The sequence below is a fragment of the Aotus nancymaae genome, unplaced genomic scaffold, assembly GCF_030222135.1.
Source record: "Aotus nancymaae isolate 86718 unplaced genomic scaffold, 86718_ANA_hifiasm-v0.15.2.pri h1tg000049l, whole genome shotgun sequence".
Lineage (NCBI taxonomy): Eukaryota > Metazoa > Chordata > Mammalia > Primates > Aotidae > Aotus > Aotus nancymaae.
This window is the reverse complement of record NW_026988463.1, coordinates 26,715,667-26,739,632: the sequence shown is the minus strand read 5'-3', so window position 1 is coordinate 26,739,632 and position 23,966 is coordinate 26,715,667. Positions and strand designations below refer to the sequence as shown.

The window sequence follows — 23,966 nt, the reverse complement described above, 5'->3', positions numbered from 1 at the left end:
ACAATTTTTGCATTTGTAAAGATCTCAGGAGCTCTTTCTCCTGATTGTTAAATATCAGGCGTAGGCCGGCTGCAGCGGCTCACGCCTGTAATCCCAGCACTTTGGGAGGCCGAAGCGGGTAGATCACAAGGCCAGCAGTTGGAGACCAGCCTGGCCAATATGGTGAAACCCTGTCTTCACTAAAAATACAAAAATTAGCTGGGCATGGTGGCGCTTGCCTGTAGTCCAACTACTCGGGAGGCTGAAGGAGAAGAATTGCTTGAACCCAGGAGGCGAAGTTTGCAGTGAGCCGACATCCTGCCACTGAACTTCAACCTGGGCGACAGGGCAAGATTCTGTCTCAAAAAAAAAAACCACAAAAAACAAAAATTAGCCAGGTGTAGTGGTGCATACCTATAATCCCAGCTACTCAGGAGGCTGAGGCAGGAGAATCACCCGAACTGGGAGGCTGAGGTTGCAGTGACACAATATTGTGGCACTGCACTCCAGTCTGGGTGACAGAGCAAGACTCTGTCTCAAAAAATAAAATAAATTTTAAAAAAATTAACCCTATGCCGGGCATGGTGGCTCACACCTGTAATCCCAGCACTTTGGGAGGGTGAGGTGGGCAGATCACCTGAGGTCAGGAATTCGAGATTAGCCCCGCCAGCATGGTGAAACCCCGTCCCTACTAAAAATACAAAAATTAGCTGGGTGCAGTGGTGGGCGCCTGTAGTCCCAGCTACTCGGGAGGCTGAGCCAGGGGATTTGCTTGAACCCAGGAGGCAGAAGTTGCAGTGAGCCAAGATCACACCACTGGACTCCAGCCTGGGCAACAAAGAGCGAAACTCCAACCAGGCACATTGGCTCACACCTGTAATCCCAACACTCTGGGAGGCCGAGGCAGGTGGATCACGAGGTCAGGAGATTGAGACCATCCCGGTCAACATGGTGAAACCCCATCTCTACTAAAAAAAAGTACAAAAATTAGCTGGGCATGTTGGTGCATGCCTGTAGTCCCAGCTACTCGGGAGGCTGAGGCAGGAAAATTGCTTCAACCCGGGAGGCGGAGGTTCACTCCAGCCTAGGGATAGAGCAAGACTCCGTCTCAAAAAAAAAAATAAATAAATAAAACAACTCTAGTCACCGATCAGGAGAGATTTCGGGCTCACGATTGTTTTTTAAATTTTTTTCACTCTGCCCTGTTTTAAAAATTTATGTTAATATCTGATTTTTCTACAATAAACACGTATTTATTAATTTTTTACAATGTGTTTTAGAGTGATGTCCACATGTAAGGAATTGCTGTGTCTTCCTCACATCCTCATTTCTCAAAAGAATGATCTAGACTCAGTTTTCTTTTTTTTTTTTTTTACTGCTCTAAGCCCCATCTGCTCTGAGCTCCATCTTGCTCAGACTCAGTTTTCATTTCTCACCTCCTACTCATACAGTGTCCAGAGCCAGCACCTGGGGGTTATGCCTGACATCACCCTTTCCCTTCCTCCCTCATTCAGTCCACCACACGTCTGCAATATAGAAACACATTTACTGGATACTTGCTATGCACCAGGCACTGTTCAAAATCTTTGACGCATATTCATTCATATAACACAATCCATCTAGTTTTCATCTCCACCATATCCACCCTAGGCCAAGAGAGAGACACCTTGCCTAAACAACTGCAAAGGCTTTCTGGGTTTTTGTTTTTATTATGTTTTGAGACCCAGTCTCGTTCTGTCAAACAGGTTGGAGTGCAGTGGCACGAGACCGGCTAGGATGGTCTCTGTCTCTTGACCTCATGATCCGCCTGCCTTGGCCTCCCAAAGTGCTGAGATTACAGGCGTGAGCCACCACGCCCAGCCAAGGCTTTCTGGTGGCTGTGTGTGTGTGTGTGTGTGTCTGTGTGTGTGTGAGAGAGAGAGAGAGAGACAAAGTCTTGCTCTTGTTCCCCAGGCTGGAGTGCAATAGCGCCATCTCGCTTCACTGCAACCTCTGCCTCCTGGGTTCAAGTTATTCTCCTGCCTCAGTCTCCTGAGTAGCTGGGATTACAGGCGTCCACCACCGCACCCAGCTAATTTTTGTATTTTTAGTAGAGATGGGGTTTTGCCACGTTGGCCAGACTGGTTTCGAACTCCTGACCTCAGGTGATCTGCCCACCTCAGCCTCCCAAAGTGCTGGGATTACAGGGGTGAGCCATCACGCCCGGCCGGCTTTCTGTTTTTTAATTGCTGTTGCCAAGGTTGAATTATTTATTTCTACTTAATGACGTGCTTCGTCATTGGGCTCTGCATGGCCTCCCTATTTATTTATCATTTTTAAAATTTTTTGAGACAGAGTCTCACGCTGTCACTCAGGCTGGAGTACAGTGGTGCGATTTCAGCTTACTGCTACCTCTGCCTCCCGGGTTCAAGCAATTCTTGTGCCTCAGCCTCCTGAGTAGCTAGGATTACAGGCAAGCACCACCAGGCCTGGCTAATTTTTGAATTTTTAGTAGATATGGGGTTTCACCATGTTGGCCAGGTTGGTCTTAAACTCCTGACCTCAAGTGATCCTCCCACCTTGGCCTCCCAAGGTGCTGGAATTTCAGGTGTGAGTCACCTCGCCCAGCATTGTTTTGTATATTTATGCCCTTTTAACCCTTTCCTCCTCTCCTCCTGCCTTGGCCAAATGTATGGGAATGTCCTAGTAAAACATGAGTTGTTTAGTGTGTATGTGTATTTTCAATTTAATGGTATTGTGCTATCAACCTCATTGTATTTGTTTTTCTACTCAGCCTTGTGCTTGCTTTTTTTTTTTAGACGGAGTTTCGCTGTTGTTACCCAGGCTGGAGTGCAATGGCGCGATCTTGGCTCACCGCAACCTCCGCCTCCTGGGTTCAGGCAATTCTCCTGCCTCAGCCTCCTGAGTAGCTGGGATTACAGGCACGCGCCACCATGCCCAGCTAATTTTTTGTATTTTTAGTAGAGACGGAGTTTCACCATGTCGACCAGGATGGTCTCGATCTCTTGACCTTGCGATCCACCCACCTCAGCCTCCAAAGTGCTGGGATTACAGGCGTGAGCCACCGCACCCGGCCTCTTTTTTTTTTTTTTTCTCTGAGATGGATTCTCACTCTTGTCTCCCAAGCTGGAGTGCAATGACGCAATCTCGGCTCATGCCAACCTCTGCTTTCTGGGTTCAAGAATTTCTCCTGCCTCAGCCTCCCAAGTAGCTGAGATTACAGGTGCATGCCACCATGCCAGGCTAATTTTTTGTATTTTTAGTGGAGACAGGTTTTCACCATGTTGCCAGGCTGGTCTCAAACTCCTGATCTCAGGTGATCCACCTACCTCAGCCTCCCAAAGTGCTGGGATTACAGGCGTGAGCCACCATGCCCGGCCTCAGCCCTGTGCTTTCAAGACCTGTCGTCATGTGCACACATCACCTATGACTTACAGCAACCATGCAATATTTCAAAGTGGGCACCCACATTTTACTTATGATGGGCCTGTAAGTTGCCTACTGGCTACCACAAACAATGCCACAGTGAACAACTTCATGCTGATTCCCTTGTGGGCTATGTGAAGATTACTCTGGGATGTGTGCCCACTAATGAAACTAAGCAATGCCCTCTTAAATGATCTCCCCTCATCCATTCTGGCCAGAGTGGCACATGCCTACAATCCCACTGCTTTGGGAGGCTCAGGGAAGAGGATCACCTGAGGCCAGCAGTTCAAGGCTACAGTGAGCTATGATCGTGCCACTGTACTCCAGCCTGGGAAACATAGCAAGACTATGTCTCCACAAAAAAAAAAAAAAATTTTTTTTTTTTTAAAGATGGGGTTTCACTGTGTTGGTCAGGCTGGTCTTGAACTCCCAACCTCAGGTGATCTGCCCGCCTTGGCCTCCAAAGTGCTTGGATTACAAGCGTGAGCCACGACGCCCAGCCAAAAAGAATTTTTTTTTAATTAGCCAGGCATGGTGGCATGCACCTGTAGTCCCAGCTACTAGGAAGATTGAGGCAGGAGGATTGCTTGAGCCCAGAAGTTCAAGACCAGTCTGGGTAACAGAGTGAGATTTCATCTCTACAAAAAAAATTTAAAACTCAGGCTAGGTGGGGTGGCTCATACCTGTAATCCCAGCACTTTGGGAGACCAAGGCAGGTGGATCACCTGAAGTCAGGAGTTTGAGACCAGCCTGGCCAACATGGTGAAACCCTGTCTCTACTAAAAATACAAAAATTAGCTGGGCGTGGTGGCGCACGCCTGTGATCCCAGCTATTTGATGAGGCTGAGGCAGGAGAATCACTTGAAACCAGGAGGCGGAGGTCAAAGTGAGTTGAGATGGCGCCACCATACTCCAGCCTAAAAAAAAAAAAAAAAAAATTAGCCGGGCATGGTGTTGCTCACCTGTAGTCCCAGCTACTAGGGAGGCTGAGGTGGGAGGATTGCTTGAACCCGAGAGGCGGAGGTTACAGTGAACTGAGATTGCACCACTGCATTCCAGCCAGGGTGACAGGGCAAGACTCTGTCTCAAAGAAAACAAAAATATCAGCCAGGTATGGTGGGGGTGCAGGGAGGTGGGGCAGGAGGATCACTTGAGCCCAAGAGGTTGAGGCTGCAGTGAACTGTGATTGCGCCACTGCACTGCACTCCAACCTGGGCGACGGAGTGAGACCCTGTCTCCACACACACACACACACACACACAGAGCTCTCACAAGGAGGAAATTGTAACTATTCACGATTTAATGGTTTTTGTCCCTGCTGCATATCACGACCAGAAGGTGGTATAGTGTGCATGCAATCCAAGGGGAGAAAGGCGATGAAATACATTAACTCTTAAATGTTGCCTTTTTTCTGATCATAAAATAGCTGTACATTGTGCAAAAGCCCAACACTACAGAGATCTAGAGTCTATAATGGAGAAAGTAAAAATTCTCCAGAACCCCAGTCTAGGATATAAGCACTATGGAGAGTTTGGTTCACATGTCAATTCCCCCCACCCACTTTTGTTTTCAATAATGAAAATAATTTTTCTGGCCAGGCAAGGTGGCTCATGCCTGTAATCTCAGCACTTTGGGAGGCCGAGGTGGGTGGGTCACCTGAGGTCGGGAGTTCGAGACCAGCCTGGCCAACATAGTGAAACCCCATCTCTTTTTTTTTTTTTTCTTTTTTTTTGAGATGGGGTTTCGCTCTTGTTACCCAGGCTGGAGTGCAATGGCGTGATCTCGGCTCACTGCAACCTCCGCCTCCTGGGTTCAGGCAATTTTCCTGCCTCAGCCTCCCAAGTAGCTGGGACTACAGGCGTGCGCCACCACGCCCAGTTAATTTTTTCGTATTTTTAGTAGAGACAGGGTTTCACCATGTTGACCACTATGGTCTCAATCTCTTGACCTCGTGATCCACCCGCCTCCCAAAGTGCTGGGATTACAGGCGTGAGCCACCGCGCCCGGCCGTGAAACCCCATCTCTACTAAAAATACAAAAAAATAGAGCTAGGGGTGGTGGCGGCGAACGCCTGTATCCCAGATACTCAGTACTTGGGAGGCCGAGGTAGGAGAATTGCTTGAACCCGGGAGATGGAGGCAGTGACAAGATCGCGTCACTGCACTCCATCCAGCCTGGGAGAGCACGACCCTCTTTCAAAGAAAAAAAAAAGAATTTTTCTTACACAAATAGGAGCATAGACACGCCGTTGCTGGGGGCAACAATGGTGTCTGGGCTCACTTCCCTCCGCATGGGCTCGGAAATGGGGTACGGGGGCACCGCCCCGTGGCGCGAGGTTGGGAGGGTAGGGGACGGTGTATGTGGCTCAGGGGTGGATGGGGTGGGCACAACACATTGGTCGCGAGGCATCCGGGCTACAACCGCAACGTTCCCCAGCTGAGCCGGCCCAGGTTTCCACCCACCAGTCCAGCCAGCGCGTGCGGGGCAGGACGCCAGGAAGGCTCATTTGACTTACAAGAGACTGTTTGAATACATCTTCGCTAAAACGATGGACTGGTGCTGCAGGCTGGACAAACCGCCAAGCAGAGCTCCAAGGTCCCCCTGACCAAGCCCTGGGATCCTTTTGACCTTCAGCAGAACTCCCCCTTTGAAGTCCGGTAGCCACCAGGGGGCACGATGAGCGCGCCTCCATCCAGGGGCACTCAGGCAGAAAGTCAGCCAGAGCAGATGAAACCTGAATTGGTATCCTAACCAAAAAGCCTTCACCGAAAATTACAGTGCGATGTTGCCCTCCCTGTTTTTTCGACATACCCCTGGCCGTTAAAGACCTCTCCACGTTGACCCCGTGGGACGTGGGCCAGACAGCCCAGTGGAGAAGGTGACCAGGACTGGCCCTGGTGACCCTGAAAACCCAGAAGTGACGGCATTGTACATCAGACGTCAGTGGCCCCGGCTGGAAACAGATTTGAGACTTGAGAATTTTCACTGGACCTTAAATATCATAAGTTTAGGAAGGTAGTCATTTTTGTGGGGTTTTTTGTAAGTATGATCTTAACTAATCAATCAAACTGTCTATAAAAGAATGGAGAATATCTAGTGATATGAACTGAATCAATGGCTAATATGGATACCTCAGGGTTTTGTTTTGTTTTTGAGACAGGGTCTTGCCTGGATTAGGTTCTCATTGCAGCTGAACGTGTTTTTGTTATTACTCATTAAGCTGCATGGTAATGTCCTGCCTGTGGGACACTATCATCTGCTCTCCTGTGAACTCCTTGAGAATAGGTACTGTGTTTCGTTTACTTTATTTTTATTCTTTTTGTTTGTTTTTTTTTTTGTTTTGTTTTGTTTTTTGTTGTTGTTGTTTGTTTTTTTTTGAGACGGAGTTTCGCTCTTGTTACCCAGGCTGGAGTGCAATGGCACGATCTCGGCTCACCGCAACCTCCGCCTCCTGGGTTCAAGCAATTCTCCTGCCTCAGCCTCCTGAGTAGCTGGGATTACAGGCACGCGCCACCGTGCCCAGCTAATTTTTGTATTTTTAGTAGAGACGGGGTTTCACCGTGTTGACCAGGATGGTCTTGATCTCTTGACCTCGTGATCCACCCGCCTCGGCCTCCCAAAGTGCTGGGATTACAGGCTTGAGCCACCGGGCCCGGCGTTTGTTTTGTTTTGTTTTGTTTGAGAAGGCATCTTGCTCTATCGCCCAGGCTGGAGGGCAATGACACGATCTTGGCTCTCTGCAACCTCCGCCTCCTGCGTTCAAGCGATGCTCCTGCCTCAGCCTCCCGAGTAGCTGGGATTACAGGTGTGTGCCACCATGCCTGGCTAATTTTTTTGTATTTTTAGTAGAGACAAGGTTTCACCGTGTTAGCCAAGATGGTCTCTATCTCCTGACCTTGTGATCCACCCTCCTCAGCCTCCCAAAGTGCTGGGATTACAGGCGTGAGCCACCGTGCCCGGCACTTTATTTTTATTTTTTAGAGATAGAGTCTTACTCTGATGCCCAGGCTGGAGTGCAGTGGTGCAATCATGGCTCACTGTAGCCTCAAATTCCTGGGCTCAGGCCATCTTCCCACCTTAGCCTCCAGAGTAGCTGGAACTATAGGAGCGTATCACTGCACCCGGCTATTAATAATTTATTTCTTATTTTTTGTTGAGACAAAGTCTTGCTTTGTTGCCTAGGCTGGTCTCAAACTCCTGGCCTCAAGCAATCCTCCCCCTTCGGCCTCCCAAATTCTGAGATTACAGGTAAGAGACACTGCGCCTGGCCCATGTTTATTTTATTTTATTTTTTTGAGATGGAGTTGTGTTCTTGTTGCCCAGGCTGGAGTGCAATGGCACCATCTCGGCTCATTGCAACCTCCGCCTCCTGGGTTCAAGTGATTCTTCTGCCTCAGCCTCTGGAATAGTTGGGATTACACATGTCTGCTAACACACTCGGCTAACTTTTCATATTTTTAGTAAAGACAGGGTTTCGCCGTGTTGGCCAGGCTGGTCTTGAACTCCTGACCAGCGGAGTTCAAGCAGAGGTGGCCAGTGGAGTTCAGCAGAGGTGATCCACCTGCCTCAGCCTCCCAAAATGCTAGGATTACAGGTGTGAGCCACAGTGCCTGGCCCCATGTTTACTTTTATAGCCCCAGCACTGAGCAAGTGCCTGGCACATGGTTAGTATCCTAAACATTTATAGACTGGAGAATGCATGGCTTTCTGGTCTTTACTTTCATCTTGTGTTAAATAGGGTTGGGTTTGCTGACCTCTCAGGAGACATCCAGTAATATCATTTATTATTCTAGATTTTTCTTTCTTTTTTTTTTTTTTTGAGATGAAGTTTTGCTCTCGTTGCCCAGGCTGGAGTGCAATGGTGCAATTTTGGCTGACTGCATCCTCCACCTCCTGAGCTCAAGCAATTCTCCTGCTTCAGCCTCCCGAGTAGCTGAGATGACAGACATGCACCACCATGCCTGGCTAATTTTTTAATTTTTAGTAGAGATGGGGTTTCACCGTGTTGGTCAGGCTGGTCTCGAACTCCTGACCTCAGGTGATCCACCCGCCTCAGCCTCCCAAAGTGTTGGCATTACAGGCATGAGCCACCACAACTGGCCTTATTCTAGATTTTTCTACCACTATGTTTTATCTGGCTGACTATTTTAGTTATCAGGAGAAAAGTGTCACATCTCTATTATGCTGAAAACCGTGTATTACTCATATTATCTATACATTTAATGTAAAAATAGAATGTAGTGTAGATAATGTTTTCCAACCTGTGTCTTTCATTAACAATGTATTATGAACATCTTTCTCATCAGAGATAGAGATACAGATTATCTCTAACACTATGGAATGGCTACAGAGTATTTCACAGAAGGAAACTGATCAGTCGCCTACTGATGGACATTTAGATTGTTTTCCATTTTTTATTTTTGTTTTTAAAGAGACAGGGTCTTGCTCTGTCGCCCAGGCTGGAGTGCAGTGGCACCATCATAGCTCAAGGATCCTCCTGCGTCATCCTCCTGAGTAGCTGGGACTACATACCACCATGCCAGTCTTTTTGTTTTGTTTTGTAGAGATGGGATCTCACTATGTTGCCCAGGCTGGGTTTCTGTTTGTCACGACAACAAACAAGTGAACTGCCTTGTACCTGCCTCTTTTTTTTTTTTTTTTTTTGAGATGGAGTTTCGCTCTTGTTACCCAGGCTGGAGTGCAATGGAGCGATCTCGGTTCGCCGCAACCTCGGCCTCCTGGGTTCAGGCAATTCTCCCGCCTCAGCTTCCTGAGTAGCTGGGATTACAGGCACGCGCCACCATGCCCAGCTAATTTTTTGTATTTTTAGTAGAGACGGGGTTTCACCACGTTAACCAGGATGGTCTCAATCTCTTGACCTCGTGATCCACCTGCCTCGGCCTCCCAAGTACCTGCCTCTTTACTCACCTCTGGGAAGATTTCTGTAGGAGAGACTCCTGCAGTGGAACTGCAATATCAGGGGGATATGACCGTTTCAAAATCTTATCAATGTTGTCACACCACCAATTAAAGACAGCATCCTGCCGGGCGCTAGGGATCAAGCCTGTAATCCCAGCACTTTGGGAGGCCAAGGTGGATCACCTGAGGTCAGGAGTTCAAAACCAGTGTGACCAACATGGTGAAACCCTGTCTCTACTAAAAATAAAAAAAATATCTAGGCGTCGTGGCATCTGCCTGTAATCCCAGCTACTGGGGAGACTGAGGCAGGAGAATCGCTTGAACCCAGGAGGCGGAGGTTGCAGTGAGCTGAGACTGTGCCATTGCACTCCAGCCTGGACGACAAGAGTGAAACTCCATTTAAAAAAAAAAAAAAAGAGGAGTGTAGGGGATGGAGGGGAAAAAAAAAAGAGCATCTGTTGATATTTAAACTGATGATAGCACACAGCCAAGAAAAATTCCAAATGCAGCTGCCAGATTTGACATTTTATCTGGAATGGGGTTGTGAGATCATATGGATATATTTTGTTTCACCTCAGTTACACTTCTTGCATCCACCTTCATTACACATCTTGCCTTCAGCCTGGGAAGCTTCCGTTTCTTTGAGCTAGTGACTTCCCACATCCCACAGGCTATCCAACAGAGACGAAGTCTTGCTCTGTTGCCCAGGCTGGAGTGCAGTGGTTTGATCACGGCTCACTGTAGCCTCAGCCTCCTGGGCTCAAGTCATCCTCCTGCCTCAGCCTCCTGGGTACTTGGAGCTACAGGCACGCACCACCACACCTGGCTAATTTTTGGATATTTTTGTAAAGATGAGATCTCGCTCTGTTGCCCAGGTTTGTTTTAAATCCCTGGGCTCAAGCAATCCTTCTGCCTCCGCCTCCCAAAGTGCTGGAATTACAGGTGTGAGCCTTTGCACTTGGCCCACAGTCATTCTTGTTCAAACTTTACCACCAGGCCTGGTGTGGTGGCTTACGCCTGTAATCCCAGCAATTTGGGAGGCCAAGGTGAGAGGATCACTTTAGGCCAGAAGTTTGGGATCAGTCTCGGCAACATAGGGAAACCTTGCCTCTACAAAAAATAAAATTAATTGGGCATGGTGGTGCAGGCCTAAAGTCCCAGCTACTTGGGAGGCTGAGGCGGCAGGATCCCTTGAGCCCTAGAGGTCTAGGCTGCAGTGAACAAGACTGCTCCACTGCACTCAGCCTGGGCAACAGTGAGAACCTGTCTCAAAAATAAATAGGCTGAGTGCAGTAGCTCACACCTATAATCCTAGCACTTTGGGAGGCCAAGGCAGGCGGATCAACTGAGGTCAGGAGATCGAAATCAGCCAGGCCAACATGGTAAAACCCTATCTCTACTAAAAATACAAAAATTATCTGGGCGCAGTGGTGTGCGTCTGTGATCCCAGCTACTCGGGAGACTGAGACAGGAGAATTGCTTGAACCTGGGACACAGAGGTTGCAGTGAGCCCGAGATCATGGCACTCCAGCCTGGACAACAGAGCGAAACTCCATCTCAAAAAAAAAAAAATTAAAAATAAATAAAAATTTAAAAAATGAAAGAATTAAAACACAAGCTTCACCTCCTTCAGGAAGCACATGCCCTCATCTCCCTATCTCCAGCGAGGTTAGGTGCCCTCCTGGGAGCTCCCAGCCCTTTGCTGCGTTTACTCCAGGCTGATCGTGCTGGCTTGTCATAGGTGTGCTCAGCAATGCCATGAAGGTATAACCCTGAGCAGGAAGAAAATAAACTTCCTTGTGGTGGATTTTACAGGCACCAGGAGGCTTGAGGATGGGAAAATGAAACCGTCCCTGTAAACCTTACACAACTGATCAGAGAACAGAGAGGAAAAATGGAAACATGCCAGGCTTGCAGCACAGCCAGCGCTGATCATGAGGTCAGCTGCCCCCTACCTGCTTCCTCTTCGTCGTCCGGTGCCTGCTGTCCTAGAATCACGTAGATCTGGTTACAAGATCACAGTTCCCCTTAACTGCACGAGAGATAGCAACTTGAACATTATGAAACATTAAATGCTCCTTTTGAGAAATTTCTTTAGGTCCTGCGTGCCAGTGAAGCGACTGACTCTACCAACGTGAAGGACCCCACAAGTAGCTAACTCCCCAAAAATGTCTTTTCCACAACCTGACGATTGCATCTCCCTGGGATTACAGGCGTGAGCCACCAAGCCCAGACCCAGCCTTCTTTTCTTTTCTTTTTCTTCTTTTTTGGAGAAGAAGTCTCACTTTGTCACCCAGGCTGGTGCAGTGACACAATCTCGGCTCACTGAAACTTCCGCCTCCCAAGTTCAATCAATTCTCTTGCCTCAGCCTTTTGGGTAGCTGGGACTACAATCGCACACCGCCACGCCCAGCTGATTTTTTGTATTTTAGTAGAGATGGGGTTTCACCGTGTTGTCCAGGCTGGTCTCAAACTCCTGAGCTCAGGAAAGCTGCCCTCCTTGGCCTCCCAAAGTGCTGGGCTTACAGGTGTGAGCCACTGAGCCCAGCGTTCTTTCCTTTTTCTTTTTTTTTTTTTTCCTATATGAGATGGGGTTTCACCATGTTGGCCAGGCTGGTCTCAAACTCCTGACCTCAGGTGATCTGCCCTTCTCAGCCTCCCAAAGTGCTGGGCTTACAGGTGTGAGCCACTGAGCCCAGCGTTCTTTCCTTTTTCTTTTTTTTTTTTTTCCTATATGAGATGGGGTTTCACCATGTTGGCCAGGCTGGTCTCAAACTCCTGACCTCAGGTGATCTGCCCTTCTCAGCCTCCCAAAGTGCTGGGATTACAGGCGTGAGTCACCGTGCTGGCTCTTTTTCTTTTTAGAGTGCAGTGGTATGATCATAGCTCGCTGCAGCCTCAAACTCCTGGCCTCAAGTGATCCTCCCAGCTCAGCCTCTCCAAAACAGTGGAATTGCAGGCGTGCCTCACCTTACCCAGCCAAGGTATCATTTTATTTATTTATTTATTTATTTATTTATTTATTTATTTATTTATTTTTGAGATGGAGTCTTGCTTTGTCACCCAGGCTGGAGTGCAGTGGTACAATCTTGGCTCACTGCAACCTCAACTTGCTGGATTCAAGCAATTCTCCTGCCTCAACCTCCTGAGTAGCTGGGATTACAGGCACCTGCCACCATGCCCGGCTAATTTTTTTTTTTTTAATTTAAAAAAAAATTTTTAGGGTTTCATCATGCTGGCCAGGCTGGTCTCAAACTTCTGACCTCATGATCTGCCTGCCTCAGCTTCCCAAGGTGCTGGGATTACAGACATGAGCCACCATGCCCAGACCCCTAGGTACCAATTATTAACCCCATTTTACAGATGAGTAAACAAACATGCAGACTAAGCTTGTCTAAGGGCACACAGCTAACCATCGGCTAGAGCGAAGCTTTAGACTCAGGAAGTCCAGTTCCAGAGCCTACTCCTTTAACCATTAACTAAACTAAACCAATGGTTGCATGCCAATGGGGACAAATAATGAAGAAGTAAACAAATAAAAAAGATGCTGGGTTGAGTGGCTCATGCCTGTAACCCCAGCACTTTGGGAGGCCGAGGAGGTGAGCAGATCACTTGAGGTCAGGAGTTCGAGACCAGCCTGGCTAGCGTGGTGAAACCCTGTCTCTACTAAAAATATAAAAATTAGCTGAGCCTGGTGTCATGCGCCTGTAATCCCAGCTACTCAGGAGGCTGAGGCAGGAGAATCACTTGAACCCAGGAGGTGGAGGTTGCAGTGAGCCGAGATTGCGCCACTGCACTCCAGCCTGGGTGACAGACTGAGACCCTGTCTCAAAAAACCAAAAACAACAAAAAACAAACACACTTTTGGTTAGGGAATGCTATGAAGAAAGTAAAATAAAATCAGGGCAATGGGATAAAGGAGAAGTAGTGGTGTGTGGGTGGTGCTGTGGACAGGATGTGTACTGACCTGACCTGCCGAAAACCCAGCCCCTCCATTGCACAGACCTTCCAGAAAGTGCAGGCGATTGTGTTCTCAACACTCGGCCTGGGCCAAAGTAGGCACTAATAACTGTTTGGGAAGGGAGGGAGGAGTGAGGAGGGAGGAGGGAGAGAGGGAGGAAGAGAGGAGGGAAGAGGGAAAGAGGGAGGGAGGGAGGAGGAGGGAGGGAGGAATCGTTGATAAGTGCTCCCACACACAGAGTGGCCAAGTCTTTGCCAGTGTTTGGCCAGCTGTGCTTAGAATGAGCCCTGGGATTGGGATCAGCTGGACAGGCCACGGGGAGAAATCCTTCACTACTCACTAGTGGCATGACCTCCAGCAAGGCACTCATTGAGCCTTCATTTTCTTTCTTTGGAGAATGGGGAGACAACAATGTGCCAAGCTCCTGACTCTGGGCTGAGCCCTTCCACACATGGGGTGCTCTCACCCTCTTTCTTTTTCCTTTTCTTTCTTTCTTTCTTTATTATTTATTTATTATTATATTTTTTTAAAAGGTGGGGTTTCACCATAGTGGTCAGGCTGGTCTCGAATTCCTGACCTCAGGTGATCTGCCCACCTCAGCCTCCCAAAGTGCTGGGATTACAGGTGTGAGCCACAGTGCCCGGCTTCTTTTTTTATTTTTATTTTTGAGACGGACCCTTGCTCTGTCGCCAAGGCTGGAGGGCAGTGTTGCAATCTCGGCTCACTACAACCTCCACCTCCCCTGCTGAGGCGATTCTCCTGCCTCGGCCTCCTGGGTAGCTGGGATTACAGGCACCCGCCCCCACACCCGGCTAATTTTTTGTATTTTTAGTAGATGGGGTTTCACCATTTTGGCCAGGCTGGTTGTGAATTCTTGACCTCAGGTGATCCACCCGCCTTGGCCTCCCAAAGTGCTGGGATTATGGGCATGAGCCACTGAGCCTGGCTTTTTTTAAATATACATTTTTATTTATGTATTTATGTATTTTAGAGATGCGTCTCGCACTGTTGCCCAAGCTGAAATGCAGTGGGGTGTGATCATGGCTCACTGCACCCTTGACCTCCTGGGTTGAGGCCATCCTCCTGCCTTGGCCTCCCAAAGTACTGGCATGACAGGCATGAGTGACCACACCTGGCCTCTTAATTTTTTTTTTGAGACGGAGTTTTGCTCTTGTTGCCCAGGCTGGAGCGCAATGGTGCAATCTCAGCTCACTGCAACCTCTGCCTCCTGGGTTTAAGTGATTAGGAGAATCACTGCCTCAGTCTCCCGAGTAGCTGGGATTATAGACACACACCACCACACCTGGCTAATTTTGTACTTTTAGTAGAGATGGGGTTTCTCCATGTTGACCAGGCTGGTACCAAACTCCTGACCTCAGGTGATCCGCCCATCTCAGCCTCCCAAAGTGCTGGGATTATAGGCTCGACCCGCCATGCTGGGCCCTATTTTTTTTTTTTTTTAAGACAGGGTCTTTCGGGCTGGGCACAGTGGCTCATGCCTGTAATCCCAGCACTTTTGGAGACCGAGGCGGGCAGATCACAAGGTCAGAAGATCGAGACCAACCTGGCCAAGATGATGAAACCCTGTCTCTACTAAAAATACAAAAATTAGCTGGTGTGGTGGTGCATGCCACTCGGGAGGCTGAGGCAGGAGAATCGCTTGATCCCGGGAGGTGGAGGTTGCAGTAAGCCAAGATCACACCACTGCACTCTAGCCTGTATGACAGAGGGAGACTCCATCTCAAAAAAAAAAAAAAAAAAAAAAAACACCAGGGTCTTGCTCTATTGCCAAAGCTGGTCTTAAACTCCTGCCTCAAGCAATCCTCCCACCTTACCCTCCCAGAGCCCTGGAATCACAGGCATGAGCTACCGTGCTAGGCCAATCTTTGCTTAATTTGAGATTATTTTCCTCTTTCTCTTATCACCTGGTCTGTTATTATTACCCCAACTCTGTTTTCATTCAATATCCTGTCTTCACTTTCATTTCCTGGGTATTAAGGAACTCACCCATCACCCAAATCTGGGAAAACAAAGGCTAAATTCAATTCTGGCTCAGGCAAGGGAGAAACACAAGCAGAAGTTCAGCTTCTTGTGTTTTTATTTTTGTTTTGAGACACAGTCTCGTTCTGTCACTGAGGCTGGAGTGCAGTGGCTCAATCTTGGCTCACTGCAGCCTCCGCCTCCTGAGTTCAAGCGATTCTCCTACCTCAGCCTCCCGAGTAGCTGGGATTACAGGCACTTGCCACCACACCTGGCTAATTTTTGTATTTTTAGTAGAGAAGGGATTTGCCTCGGCCTCCCAAAGTGCTGGTGCTCGGACTACAGGCATGAGCCACCACGCTCGGCCTCATTATGTCTTCTGTCTCAGTATATCCATATTTTGAAATACGTATTATTTTATTATAATTTGTTTTGAGACAGGGTCTCGCTCTGTCACCAGGCACTGTGGCAAGTGTCTTTCAAACATTATCTCATTTGACTCTCTCCCCAACTCTAGGAAGAAGATACAATTATTATCATTCTTGTTTTACAGAATTGGAAACCAAGGCACAGAGAGGTGAAGGGACTCACCCAATATCACATGGAAAGTGGTGGGTCAGGGGTTTGAATTGAGGGCATCTGGCTCCAGACCCTGAACTCTCCAACTGTCTGCCACCCTCCTCTGAGGTGAGGAAGATTACATTACTGGGGACCCTGTTTCAGGATATTAAGGGGTTTTCCAAGACGTTTCTCAGAAAAAAAAAGGGGAGGGTGTGGCTCACGCCTGTAATCCCAGAACTTTGGGAGGCCGAGGTGTGTGTATCACTTGAGGTCTCAGAAGTTTGAGACCAGCCTGGCCAACATACCCCATCTCTACTAAAAATACAAAAATTGGCCAGGTGTGGTGGCAGGTGCCTGTAATCCCAGCTACTCGGGAGGCTGATGCAGGAGAATCGCTTGAACCCAGGAGGAGGAGGTTGCAGTGAGCCGAAATTGCACCACTGCACTCCAGTCTGGGTAACAGACTTCGTCTCAAAAAAAAAAAAAAAAAAAAAAAAAGAAGAAGAAGAAGAAGAAAAAAAGATGTTGAGTGTGACTGGATGGAAGCTGCCAGCTTGCCCCGGCACAGGGTGTGCTCCCCATCCTTCCTCACTTCTTGTGTCTCAGCAAGAATTCTGGTGCTGGGGTTAGCTGTGTAGGCATCACCCCAGGCCCAGGTGAAGCCCTCGATCAGATGACGCCACGATCCCAAGGAGTGTTTAAGCCCAGATCCTGCCTCTTCCCTGCTCCCCGCCGAGGGGCGGGACCTCCTCTATGGAAAATATCCAGCTGGGCGAGCCTGGGAGGCAGGAGGCAGAGTGGAGCTGGACTCAGGGACCAGCTCTTCCCCTCTCGTGACTGTGTTTACTGGCTGGATTCTGGAAAGGGGCCAGATTGCATCAGACAGGGCCTGATGGGCTGGAGCCAGACTGTGGCCTGAGGAGGAGACACAGCCTTATAAGCTGAGGGAGTGGACTGGGAGTGGAGAGGCACGGGCCCAGGAAAGCAGAGACAGACAAAGCATTAGGAGAAGAGAGGCAGGGAGGACAAGCCAGGCACGATGGCCAGCTTCCCGCCAGCAGCCAGCGCCCCCCAGCAGCCCCCAGCCCCAGAGGATGAGGACCCCAGCCTGGATGAATCTGACCTCTACAGCCTGGCCCATTCCTACCTGGGTAAGGCCCACTTGGCCATCTCCACGGTCCTTCCTCCTCTCCCGAAATCGGGACCCCTCCATGGACTTCCCACCTCCCTTTCCCCTTCCTCTCTTCCTCTTTGTTTCTTTCTTCTTTCTCTCTCTCCTCACTCTATCTCCTCACTCTTTCTTTTTTTTGAGAGTGTCACTCTGTCACCCAGGCTGGAGTGCAGTGGTGTGATCACAACTCACTGCAGCCTCAAACTCCTGGACTCATGTGATCCTCCTGCTTCAATCTCCCAAGTACCTGGAACTTCAGCTGTGCACCACCTGTAGTGGGGAGATGGGGTCTCACTGTGTTGCCCAGGCTGATCTCGAACTCCCAGGCTCAAGCAATTCTCCTGCCTTGGCCTCCCAAAACGCTGAGATTACAGGAGTGAGCCACCATGCCCAGCCCACTCACCCTTTTCTAGCCAAGCTGTTCCTTTGATCCTCAGGTCACCCCTCTCTAGTCCTTCATCCCCGGAGTGCTGTCTTACTCAGCCCGGGACCTCACACACATCCGTCTGGGGAAGCAACGTCCCACATTTCACAGAGGGGAAGCAACAGGCTTCCCCCTGCTCGCTCCATCCCCGCAACCCTGGATCCCTGCCTCTCCTCCGAGGCCTCTCATCCTGCCTCTGCCCATTTCTCCTCTGACTCCTGCCTTGGTGACAGGAGGCGGAGGCCGGAAAGGTCGCTCCAAGAGAGAAGCTGCTGCCAACACCAACCGCCCAAGCCCTGGAGGGCACGAGAGGAAGCTGGTGACCAAGCTGCAGAATTCAGAGAGGAAGAAGCGAGGGGCACGGCGCTGAGACAGAGCTAGAGGTAAGGAGTCCGGGGACCCAGAGAGCCCAAGGCGGTGCCTCTGCCATGGACAGGCCAGAATGTGTGCAGTTGGGTGCGAAGGAGGGATCAGACAACTGTTGTCTCAATGCAGAATAAAATGAGACATACGTTTAGCTGTGAGTTTCCTAGCGGCCAGAGCAAAAGGGGAACACAGAACCTTTCCAATTGAAGGGAAATTTGATTTACAGAGACAGAAACCAAGGCCAAAGAGGGTGGTCCTTCCCTGGAGTCACACGTTGAGTGGAAGAGGCAGCATTAGAACCCAGGTCTCTGTCCCTTTCACCACCTGCTTTTCCTCACCCCCCAGATGAGGCCAGACCACGGACACTACACCCAGCAACGGAGACGGGACTGTGGAGGAAGGAGGACCCGGGACAGGATCCAGGCCGGCTTGCCACACACCCCACTCCTAGGACTTACCCCGCTGACTGAGTCTCTGAGGGGCTACCAGGAAAGCACCTCCAACCCCAGCAAAAGTGCAAGAAGGGTAGTGAGAGGCAGGGAATGGAGGGGCAGAGCCAGGAAGATACCCCCCAAAAAAGAAAGCTACAGAAGAAACGGGGGCTCCTCCAGGGTGGCAGCAACAATAAATAGATGAGCACAGCAGCCACAGCTTGGGTGTGTGTTTTGCTCGGGCACGTGCATGCCTGCCTGTGCCTGCACATGCACGAACGCGGGAGAGCCTCTTGGATGTGTGTTTGTATTTGGTGCATGTATCTGGGGCAGGGAGTGTTCCTGCTTCTGGAGGAGCCTGTGCTGTGGGTGTGGTTTTTGGTTTGTTTACGCGTGCACATCTTTTAGCGCATACATTTCTGTGGGCTCCTACATAATGGGAAAGAATTTCTTCTGCTTTTTTGCGATACTGCCCATGAAACATGGCTCTCCCCAGCACCTATCTGTTTTTGTTGATTATGTGCTGTTCATAGAAAACCATCTTTTTCAATCTGGAAAAAAAAAGAAAAAAGAAAAAAATAATAATTAAAACAAAACAAAAAAAAAACACTTTTTGAGGCCGGGCACGGTGGCTCACGCCTGTAATCCCAGCACTTTGGGAGGCCAAGGAGGGCGGATCCTCTGAGGTCGGGAGTTTGAGATCAGCCTGACCAACATGGAGAAACCCTGTCTCTACTAAAAATACAAAATTAGCTGGACGTGTTGGTGCATGCCTGTAATCCCAGCTACTCGGGAGGCTGAGGCAGGAGAATTACTTGAACCCTGGAGGTGGAGGTTGTGGTGATCTGGGATCATGCCATTGCACTCCAGCCTGGGCAACAAGAGTGAACTCTGCCTCAAAATAATAATAATAATAATATCCTGCTGAACACTCTAGAGAGAAAGAAATAATCATCATAATAATAAACAGAAAACCACCTTTTGAAGGGAATGCTACTTATGGATGCCATCTAAAAGATGGAGAAAACTGAGATTTAAAATATTAAAGGCCAGGAGCAGTGGCTCATGCCTGTAATCACAGCACTTTAGGAGGCTGAGGTGGGAGGTTCGAAACCAGCTTGGGCATCATAGTGAGACCCCATCTCTATCAGTTTTTTTTTTTAGAGAGAGAGTCTCGCTCTGTTGCCCAGGCTAAAGTGTAGTGGTGCCATCTTGGCTTACTGCAACCTCTGCCTCCTGGGTTCAAGCGATTCTTGTGCCTCAGCCCCCTGAGTAGGTGGGACTACAGGTGAGCACCACCACGCCCAGCTAATTTTCGTATTTTTAGTAGAAACGGGGTTTCACCATGTTGTCCAGGCTGGTCTCAAACTGTCCCCCTCAGCCTCCCAGCCTTTGGGAGGCCAAGGAGGGAGGATTGCTTGAGGCCAGGAATTCAAAACCAGCCTGGGCAACATAGCAAGACCCTGTTTCTACAAAAAATTTAAAAATTAGCGAAGCGTGGTGGCTCACGCCTGGAGTCCTAGCAGCTCAGAGGCTGAAGTGAGAGGATCCCTTGAACCCAGGAGCTGGTGGGTGCAGTGACCCCTCATGGTGCCACTATACTCCAGCATGAGCAACAGAGTGAAAACATGTCTTGAAAAAGAGAGAGAGAGAAGAAAGGAAGGAAGGAAGGAGGGAAGGAAGGAGGGAGGGAGGGAGGGAGGGAAGGAAGGAAGGAAGGAAGGAAGAAAAGAGAGCAAGAAGGAAGGGAGGGAGGGACAGAGGCAGGGAGGGAGGGAGGGAGGGAACTATTAAGGGATTTGCCCTAGCTCACTCGGGGCTCATATTCAAGGCTCTTACTGTTTTCAGCTTCTCTTGTAGTTCTGGGAGGTGGGATGGGGGAGGGAGATTCTTATCCAGTGCTATGTCTCAGGACCAGAGTTGAAGAATATGGGGCAAACAAGAAGTATGCTTGGAGCTGAGATAAAGTATTGATTGAGATACAGGTTTGGGTTGCTGTTCTGAAGAATCAGACAAAACAAGATAGAAAGTTATTCCTCTCTTACTCAGCCCCAAGTCCTCCTGGTTCAAATGGCAGCTCCATTGTATTAAGGATTCCAGCTACTTTTACGCATTGTTTTGCCACATTCAAAACATGGCTTCCACTTTGAGGCCTAAAATAGCTGCTTCAGTACCTGCCATCGAATCTGCATCTCAGCCTGTGGAAAGAGAGTGTGGAAGAGACAGAGGAGGCCACACATCTTCAGGTTTTTTTGTTTTTTTTTTTTGAGACAGAATTTTGCTCTTGTTGCCCAGGCTGGAGTGCAACATTGCAATCTCGGCTCACTGCAACCTCCACTTCCCAGGTTCAAGCGATTCTCCTGCCTCAGCCTCCCAAGTAGCTGGAATTACAGGCATCCACCACTATGCCCAGCATTTTGTATTTTCAGTAGAGACAGGGTTTCTCCATGTTGGTCAGGCTGGTCTCAAACTCCCGACCTCAGGTGATCCGCCCGCCTCAGCCTCTCAAAGTGCTGACATGATTATAGGCATGAGCCACTGCGCCCAGCCGACACCTCTTTAATTTGAGGGCATAACCTAAAAGTAGAACGTATCGCATCTGTTTGGAATGTGGTTACACGGCCACACCCAACTACAAGAGAAGTTGGGAAATTAGCATTTAGCTGCTTAGCCACGTGGAAGCCAAACCTGGGCAAGAAGCTAGCTGGAAACATTGCCCACATGCAGAATCGGCAGATGTGGGGGGAGAAAACTCTGAGATTGGGGCCTGGGCAGAGCCTGTTTTCTTTTCTCCTGTCCCTTTCATACAAGCCCCACACTGCAGAACTTGGAGTCAGTGGTTCTTGGGGACCCAAGGACATCCACAGAGGACCAAGGTACCTGATAGAGCAGGAACAGATGCACATCAGACTACAACCAGCTTGAAGCCTTGGGGACCTGTATCCATCCCCTTCCCTTGAGTCCAGCCTAATCACAGCAATAGCATGAATCCATGACCGGGAAGGACATTTAAGGATATCTGGCCCAACTCTACCCCCACTTAACAGTGGGATCACCTCTGCTTGTTTGAATACCACTACGGATGGGGAACTGGCTACCTTTCAAGGTTGCCTGACTCTTTTTTTTTTTTTTTTTTTTTGAGACAGAGTCTCACTCTCTCGCCCAAGCTGGAGTGCAGTGGTGCAATCTCAACTCACTGCAACCTCTGCCTTCAGGGTTCATTCTCCTGCTTCAGCCTCCCAAGAAGCTGGGATTACAGGCATGCGCTACCACACCTAGCTAATTTTTGTGTTTTTAGTGGAGACAGGGTTTCACCATGTTGGCCAGGCTGGTCTTGAACTCCTGACCTCAGGTGATCCACCTGCCTCAGCCTCCTAAAGTGCTAGGATTACAGTCCTGCCACCATGCCTGGCAAAGGTTGCCTAATTCTATCTCAGGGCAGATCCTTTGTGTGGGCTGAAATCTGTCTTTCATACCTGCCCTTAAACAAGCTTCTGTTTTTCCGGTCCTTTCTGTCTGAGGTGACTTTAATTCCTCCCCCAACCCCATCGCATGAGGCTCAGCTCAGGTGTCTCCTTTTCTTCAAAATCCTCCCTGATTGGTTGGGTGCAGAAGCTCATGCCTGCAATCCCAGCACTTTGGGAGGCCAAGGTGGGAGGATCCCTTGAGCCCAGGAGTTCCAGGCCAGCCTGGCAACATAGCAAGACCCTCTCTCAATAAAAAATTAAAAATTAGGCCAGGCACGGTCGCTCACGTCTGTAATCCCAGCACTTTGGGAGGCCGAGGCATGCGGATCACGAGGTCAAGAGATCAAGACCATCCTGGCCAACATGGTGAAACCCTTTCTCTACTAAAATACAAAAATTAGCTGGGCGTGGTGGTGAATGCCTGTAGTCCCAGCTACTCGGGAGGCTGAGGCAGGAGAATTGCTTGAACCCGGGAGGCAGAGGTTGCAGTGAGCCGAGATCGTGCCACTGCACTCCAGTCTGGTGCCTGGCAACAGAGCAAGACTCTATCTAAAAAAATAAAAAAAATTTAAATTAGCCAGGTGTGGTGGCTTGTGCCTGTGGTCTCACCTACTTGGGAGACTGAGGTGAGAGGATCTCTTGAGCCTGGGAGGTGGTGGCTGTAGTGAGCCATGATCATACCACTGCACTCCAGCCTGGGCATCAGAGTAAGACCTGTCTGAAGAAAAACCCACAAAAAACAAAAAACAAAGTTGTCCTTGAATTGCAATCCTCCACCCATCTCCTGACCTCTACCCCAGGCCGACCCCTCCTCTGGAATCACGCTGGAGACTGGGCCCAGAATCTTACAGTCATCTTAGAAATCCTTCAGATTTTGCCTCCGACTCTCTCTTTCCATACAAATTACTTATTAACTCAATCAATGCTTATTGGACGCCTACTGAGTTACCAGAACCCAGCTGAAGGCCTGGGCTGCCAAGAGGGGTAAATGGAATCCTGATATGACTGGAACCAGGCCTAGGGACACCGTCAGCTCTAGAACCCAGGGAGCAAGTGGCAGGAGCAATCCCAGGCAGTTGGCCTTCAGCCCAGCACAGAGCTGGTGTGTCGGCTTCAGAAAATCCTAGCAACAGCTCTCCTGTGTTTGGAGCTCCTATTCTGTGACAGGTGTTTTGTAGGATTTGCTCCATTTAATCCTTACAACAACCCAATAGGACATATTATTAATGATCCTCTTTTTTCAGACCGGAAAACTGAGGTTCAGAGAGGTTAAGTAATTTGCCCAAAGTCACACAACCACAACCTGTAGGGACTGGAATTGTGAACTCAGGTCTGTCTGAATTTTAAAGCCTGGATTTTTTCCCATTTGCTACATGCCTGGGAAAAACCATGTATTAACAATGAGGAATCCTAGACTCTCAATTTCTGGTCAATTACTCCTCTGAGCCTGGGTTTCCTCACCTGTCAAATGATGAGACTGGCCTCTCCTCTGTCAAAAGAGAAAAGGGAGGCTGGGAAACACGGTATCCCTGGAATGGCCACTCCCCGTGCTGGGTCCTTTGACACGGGCCAGGAGGAGGCCTCACACACTGCCTCTCACTCCTGGCCTCTGACTGGCCTTTCCTGGCCTCGCCTTCACCTGGCACAGCCTCTGCCTGGGAGGCCTTTAAGTGGCTATTCCGAGAATGAAGGCAATTCTTGGAATTGCAGAATTTTTGGATACGAAAGGATCCCGCCCAGAATCTTCCTCTTCTGTCTCCATCCCCTTTCCTAAACCCTTTCTTTTTCTTCTGGTTGCATGCAATGTCTGGTTCCCCATTTTGGGGGGATCCCCCTGAGAACTAGAGAAATCACTGACCTCTTTCCCACCCCGGGAAAGAGGTTGATTATAGAATCAGCCCTGTCAGGCTTCTATGACGCAAGACTCCCGACTCCTTGCAGAGAACTGAGAAACTCACTATGGGATTGTCTATCTGTTTTGCAAACAACTGATTCTCTTCCACCTTCCCCTTCCTCAAAGGCCATCTCACAGGTAGAGTAGTACATTTTAAAATTTCGGAATCACCCTGAGTTTTATCTTTTTTGAGACAGGGTCTCGCTGTGTCACGCAGGCTGAAGTGCAGTGGTGCAATCACTGCAACCTTGACCTCCTGGGCTAATTTTTTTAATTTGCTGTAGAGACAAGGTCTCGCTATGACGCCAAGGCTGGTTTCAAACTCCTGTCCTGAAGTGATCCTCCTGCCTCGGCCTCCCAAAGTGCTGGGATTATAGGCATGAGCCA

The 23,966-nt window shown here is 49.2% G+C and overlaps 1 protein-coding gene across 1 annotated transcript; it reads left to right on the top strand.

The window, feature by feature from the left end:
• The first annotated feature begins 16,330 nt into the window (after positions 1-16,330).
• NUPR1 (nuclear protein 1, transcriptional regulator) lies at positions 16,331-18,431 on the top strand. Its single transcript, XM_012464575.3, has 3 exons — positions 16,331-16,977; positions 17,655-17,804; positions 18,133-18,431. Exons 1-2 carry the CDS (start codon positions 16,866-16,868, stop codon positions 17,789-17,791), a joined length of 249 nt encoding a protein of 82 aa, XP_012319998.1. The 5' UTR covers positions 16,331-16,865; the 3' UTR covers positions 17,792-17,804; positions 18,133-18,431.
• The last annotated feature ends 5,535 nt before the right edge of the window (positions 18,432-23,966 follow it).